Here is a 6082-nt window from a genome sequence, read left to right as displayed (position 1 = left end):
TTCCTCTACCATTAATTAATTGACCGAGTAGCTTTTTTTTTTTAAATGGGCCAATAACCAACCGAGTAGTTAGAGAATTTATGCAGTTTAGGACGCGTTTATTTTCGCAATAAAGTTTAACTCAACTCAACTCCACTTATCTTCAATTTAACATCACAATCATTATTTTTTTTTATTTTTTAAATATTTTTAATCATTCAATTCAATTTTTAATATTAAATTCTCTCAATTATTTATTACTTTTTCACACTTTTTCTTATAATTCAACAATACAATCATTACAAATCAATTAAAACCAAAACTCAACTCAACTCAACTCTCAATCCAAACACACTCTTAAAGAATCTATTGAGCGACACTGAAGGCGCGTACATACATACCATTGTAGCTCGATCAATGCTATCTGAGTCGAAGAGATCATGAGAGTATCGGTCCTTGACTTGCTTGGCATGGGTCGACCAGCTAGAGATAGGATCTTCCACGATGTTTCTCTTAATCTTCCGGGAAGCTTCAACTCGAACCCTGCATCAATTATACTATATATACGTTTATGTATTCACCAAACCGTAACGTGCGTCTTCATCAATTATACTTCTTGCCGTCGCCTCCCTTCAGTCCAAGCTCGATGGTCCAAACAGCCGGCAAACGCCCTGCTTCCGAAGGGTCTTCCTCCCGCTTCGGCCACCATCTGCAGGACCCTCACCAGACTGCACCGACTGAGAAACGCCACCGACCCACGACCAGTTTCGCTTCGTAAGTGGTACCATAATATCGATATATATTACATATGTATATATCCCAGATCGGATGATCTTATTACATGTTGCACCATATGCTCTTCCTTCTTCTAATTGGCTGATACCAGTCGTTTGTTTTCGCTTGTGGTCGATATGGTTTAATTGCTTGGAGGAAGGAAATTCCTGTTCTTTGTGTTTTCCGTCTTGGCAGTGTTGTTATAAAAGCTGTGGAGCACAATCAACGGGAGAAGTTTTGGTCAGCCATGGAACCCGTGCTCAGAAAAGCGGTCCGCGTTTATTGTTCTTTAACACATCAATCTTTCATTGTCGGATTTCATTCCGTAATTTCTTCCATATTATACTTGCGAATCATCATCAGGTGAGTGAAGAGTTAGAGGAACGGCTAGGCCTTACTGCAGCCGGGAGCCATCCCTTGAGAAGGTCTCCGTCACTCCGAGTCCAGGCACCTGAGCCCCTGCCAGTCAACATCCCTCTCCACCTCGTCTTCCCCAAAACCCTCAAGCTCCCCATCTTCACCCTGAACGAGATTGTGTCCCACGATAATTCCCCCGTCCGAGTCGTCCTTCTCGACCCCAGATCTGACTTGAATATCGACACCGTTGGCCCACTTTCGACATTCCTCCGGTTCCCAATCAAGCTCGAGATCATGGTCCTTGATGGAGACTTTCGTCCTCTCCGCCCGGATGGTGATGGTGTGTGGACAGCCGAGGAGTTCGAGAACAGCATCATAAGAGCAAGGGTGGGTAAACGGCCGCTCCTGGCAGGAGACTTGACTGCCACCCTCCGGCCCGATGATGGCAGCAGGGAGCTGTTGATGACCTCCTTTGCCCAGCTCCAGCTCACGGACAACTCGAGCTGGATCCGAAGCCGGAAGTTCAGGCTCGGGGTTCGAGTCATCCCAGGAAGCTATCCCGGTGTAGTCAGGATCCAGGAGGCCGTGAGCGAACCCTTCGTCGTCCGAGACCATCGTGGAAAATGTAAGTTCGTCCAAATCATTCCCCCCGCCCCCCCCCAAAAAAGCAAATTTTACAAATATACACACGCGTTTATATGTATATTATATCTACTGATAATTGCACATGAAATAATTTATCGATGATTACGATAGTTTTTGGTCGTCTTAATTTAATCATAACGAGTATATTTTGCCCCTCATTTTCTCAGTTGGAGATGGTGGATATTTCACATATTCTGTCTGATGCTTTTTTATTGTTAATAAAAAACTTAATCTTATCCCCAAGAACGTCACAGATGGTGAACCCACAAGTCCAATTTTGACCTTTCGTAAAAGAAAATGAGTATTTCATACATCTATATATATTTGGCCCTTGTCCGCACCTTATGCACCGACTACATCAAGATTAAATCCGTCCTATCAATATCTATTGTCTTTTCTTTTTTGGAGCTTTGTCTAGGGACCGAGATATCATTAATTCGATAGGAACCCTTAATTTGGTCTCGTCATTTAAGGAACCCACGTCCACAAAAAAAGACTATATATATACGCACACGTAATATTGCATACAGTGCAATACACATGTACATGTTTATGATTTTAGTTATATCTTTTTTTTTTTTGGCTTTGTAAAGCTTACGAGAAGCATTACCCACCAAAATTGGAAGATGAAGTGTGGAGGCTTGAGAAAATTGGAAAAGAAGGAAATCTCAGCATGAAGTTGGCTTCTGCCGGTGTCATAACCGTGCAAGATTTCTTGAAGATGTCCATTGTCAACCCTCAACCGCTCCGAAGGGTGGGCGATTAGCGATTATCATATGTATATGTGTTATTCCATTCACAACGATTCAAAAATATTCAGGATCAAATATACCAAGGAATTGATCTATCATCGATTTATCTTTCAGATGATGGGTTCCGAGAAAAAATTGGAAGTGAGTTTGAAACACGCAAGGACATGTGAGATCTTCAAGGCGTCTGGTGATTCAGTGATCTTGGATCCGATATGTAACGTTTTGAGCGCAAATATTGACGGGCAGATCATGTACACCGATACAGAATCGGCCAGTCTCTTCCAAAGGTATTAAAGGGGTGAAAAATAACACATCTATATTACATTGAAGTGGTAGCTAGCTGGATTATATAAATTGCATCGATCATGTGCATGTACATACATATATATATATATATATTTACGTATATAAAATATGTTGTGTTTTGCATGTCCTCTCTCTTCTCTGTTTCTTTACAGTTAGATTTTTGCGCGCGCGCGCGCACACATATATATATATATAAGTATATAGTGCTCGTGTGTCTGTGATGAATTGGCAAAGCCATTAATTTTCATATATGCTGGAATATTATTACACATACACCCTCCATGTAATCAGAAATATCTCCTATCCTCTCGGCACAGGCATACATTGACGAGCTGGTGAAAAGTGCCCACTGCAACTGGGGACAGCTGTCGGATGCGGTGTTCGTTGCCCCCCTGGTGGCAGATGATCGGACTAAATGTGTTCATGACGGGGAGCGATTGATGAGATCAACAACTACATGTGGTACGAAGTCAAAGATTCAACTCGTTACCATATCATATGACAAGTAGCAACATATATATACATGTATGTGAGTGTGCGGATGGATCATTTAATTTACACAAGAATATTTGTAGGTACGTTATATAGTCCTTCCCGGAATCCCGATATATACATAGATGTTGTATTAAGAGGAAAGGGGTATGTTGTGGCAACGTGTGAAAATTAATATTATTAGACTATACATATACATATACATAAACATGTATGTATGAAGTGGGTCCACCCAGTAGGGAAGAATATGCACTGAAACCCTAGAGGGAGAGGTGTGGTCCTTGGTGGCTCTTGTATAAATTACGTGGAAACAATGTTCTCGTATAATACTTTTCCATGGATACATGTATGTATGCGTGTGTGTATATATATATGGAGAAGTGCAATAGAAGTAGTATAAGTTTCAATTTGAATTTTTCAGTCCTATATATTTGCTCCGTACTACATTTTTAGTAATATCTGTTCACAATCGTAAGGATCTATTGATATGGACTTCACAATGTCAAATTTATTATAGGTGACTGTTAATTGTTCACATAACAATTTTCTATTAGTTAAAAATTAAAACGTTAAAAAATTTTAAAAAAAGAAATTCAGAAATCAGCATAAGAAGTTTACATGGTAATTTTTTATTTGCTAAAAACTTTAAAAAAAATTAAAATATAATTCATTATTATTTTTAACAATAAAAATATTTTAGAAAAGAAAATCGAAAAGGGAAAGACCTCGGCTATCCTAACGAGGGATGGTGATCGGAATCGAGACCCATAGCGTAGGCTTCTATCTATGTATAACGACAAGAGGATTTGTACAGAGTTGGTTTCAACTATTACATATATATATATATATATATTATATGTATAATTATAATCATCATCTTAGAATTAGGAAGCTCCGACTCTCCCCGAAATTTATATTATCATTATTATTCAGATTCAGGCCAATGGAAGCAGCAGCGGATCGGGTAAAACTCAATGTAGGCGGCAGGATATTCGAGACGACCATGACGACTCTGGCCAGTGCTGGGTATCCCTCCTTCTTTTCCGCACTGCTCGCAGATAGGTGGAAGAACGCCCAACCCAACACCGGCACTGGCACTGAGTTATTCATCGGCCGGCATCCCGCGTGCTTTGATGTCGTCCTCCAGCTGCTTCGAACAGGAGATCTCCTCATCCCCGAAGGCATTCCGAAGGATTTGCTCTACAAAGAAGCCCAATTCTACGGCCTCGAGGGCCACCTCCGAGCAGCGGTAAGGGAGGATCTGGACAGGAATTTCCCGCGGCTCTCGCATTCGGAGACGAGCCGTGGTGCCTTCTCGAGTAAGGCAAAGATCCGCCGTTGTTGGGGGGGGGGGGGGGGGGGGGGAGGGGTGGAGGGCGGGCGCTCGCTTTTGCGTCGCCCGCGGCAATATATGGTATGTAGGTACCACGACTGGGATATGGAGGAGCATCCTCCGATATGTCTCCACAACCGCAGCAGCGTAAGGGATATCCTTTGGTGTGAAAATTCACGGGATGTCGTGGTATCAACATCGAAGCACATGAACATGGGGCTGTTCAACTCAGTAACCGAAGAATTGATCCGCTGGTTCTCGGAGGACGTCAAGTCCGGGAAGCCTCCATTTTTCAGCGCCCTGTCCCTGTCTATGAACCGAACGACAACGAGATAATCTCTGAGCTATACATCAGTGGACACTGGAGGGTATATCGGAATGGGAGTGTGGGACTTAGAGACAGGCACGGGGAAACATTCTATATGTTTAGATGATACCGAGGTCAGAAATGCAACAACGATGCAGTGATATCAACTGTCTGCTAAGGGTCAATAAGCGGGATCACTCAATGAAAGTAGTCCTTGCAGTCTTTAAAATCATGAATGTGATGGATAGCCTCATGAATGTGGGATTCCTAGACTACCGGAACATTCCAAAGGAACAGCCATGGCCCATTGGATGGGCGTCGTCGGAGAATACGGTTGCCGCCGATCATGATCACCCCGATGCGATCCACCATCATAAAGGGCAACTCTTCGCCCATACCAGAAATAATGGATCCGTATTCTCCAGTGGTGGTGGTGTCGAAGACTTGGTCCTCACGTCAAAGGTTCGGGCAAGTGATTGTAAAGGTCCGATATGCGACATGTCGATCGGTGGAGATCACCTTTTTTTCTTATATACTAATCCGGATGTAGTTAAGGTATGGGAGTCTCCCGGTCCTCAGTTAGGCTTAGATTGAACGATTTCCTACTTAGCCGCCGGGGGCACTTCAGTAGTTAAGGTATGGGAGTCTCCCGGTCCTCAGTTAGGCTTAGATTGAACGATTTCCTACTTAGCCGCCGGGGGCACTTCAACTTCTGGCCTTTTCTAGCCTAAATCTTGATATATATATTTAATCAACCAAGCCTTCAATTATGTTCGGAGCTAATTAATTGCATGTATTACATAACTACTCACTAACCGATTGATCGATTGATTACCCTGCTTAAATTTTAAGCTTCCGCTTGCTTGTGTTGTGCTTGCTTAAATTTTCTTGATTTGAAATAATACTTTAGTATTCTCAATTCAAGTGCAATATGTAATTGCTGGATTCGATTCGTCAATGATGAACTATTAAAAAGAGGATTTGGTAAGCCTTTAATTCTGAATACTTTTCTATTTTTGTCATGTAGGTTTGAATATTTTTCTTTTTTCTTTTTTTTTCTTTTTTTTGTTGTTTTTCTATGTGAAATGAAAGAGGACACTAGTTGTCATTTTTCTGTCATCGGCCGATTGGTTGCCA

The 6082-nt window shown here is 41.9% G+C and overlaps 1 protein-coding gene and 1 long non-coding RNA gene across 5 annotated transcripts; both read left to right on the top strand.

Annotated features, from left to right (window-relative positions):
- The first annotated feature begins 373 nt into the window (after nt 1-373).
- LOC116187027 (protein SAR DEFICIENT 1-like) lies at nt 374-4579 on the top strand. 4 transcript variants are annotated; one of them, XM_031515604.1, is made up of 6 exons: nt 377-753; nt 949-1024; nt 1117-1735; nt 2349-2509; nt 2622-2794; nt 3131-3702. In XM_031515604.1, the coding sequence occupies exons 1-6, from the start codon at nt 551-553 to the stop codon at nt 3150-3152; spliced, it is 1254 nt and encodes a 417-aa protein (XP_031371464.1). In that variant the 5' UTR covers nt 377-550; the 3' UTR covers nt 3153-3702. The 4 variants fall into 4 exon arrangements, 3 of the variants coding, with proteins under 3 accessions (XP_031371463.1, XP_031371464.1, XP_031371465.1); XR_004151963.1 differs by adding an exon at nt 4239-4579 and having other exon boundaries at nt 374-1735; nt 3131-3275; XM_031515603.1 differs by having other exon boundaries at nt 374-1735.
- A 105-nt stretch (nt 4580-4684) lies between these two features.
- Nucleotides 4685-5715, top strand: LOC116188662. Its single transcript, XR_004152280.1, has 2 exons — nt 4685-5500; nt 5582-5715. It is a non-coding gene; the product is annotated as an uncharacterized LOC116188662 (long non-coding RNA).
- Nucleotides 5716-6082: the final 367 nt, after the last annotated feature.

Source organism: Punica granatum, chromosome 8, assembly GCF_007655135.1.
Source record: "Punica granatum isolate Tunisia-2019 chromosome 8, ASM765513v2, whole genome shotgun sequence".
Classification (NCBI taxonomy): domain Eukaryota; kingdom Viridiplantae; phylum Streptophyta; class Magnoliopsida; order Myrtales; family Lythraceae; genus Punica; species Punica granatum.
This window is presented reverse-complemented; position numbering and strand designations above follow the sequence as displayed.

Coding starts and splice junctions, on each gene's coding strand:
- LOC116187027 (XM_031515603.1), top strand. CDS start 808: ATGATCTTATTACATGTTGCACCATATGCTCTTCCTTCTTCTAATTGG. Junction 1,736..2,348: donor CCGAGACCATCGTGGAAAAT/GTAAGTTCGTCC, acceptor GGCTTTGTAAAG/CTTACGAGAAGCATTACCCA. Junction 2,510..2,621: donor ACCCTCAACCGCTCCGAAGG/GTGGGCGATTAG, acceptor TTTATCTTTCAG/ATGATGGGTTCCGAGAAAAA.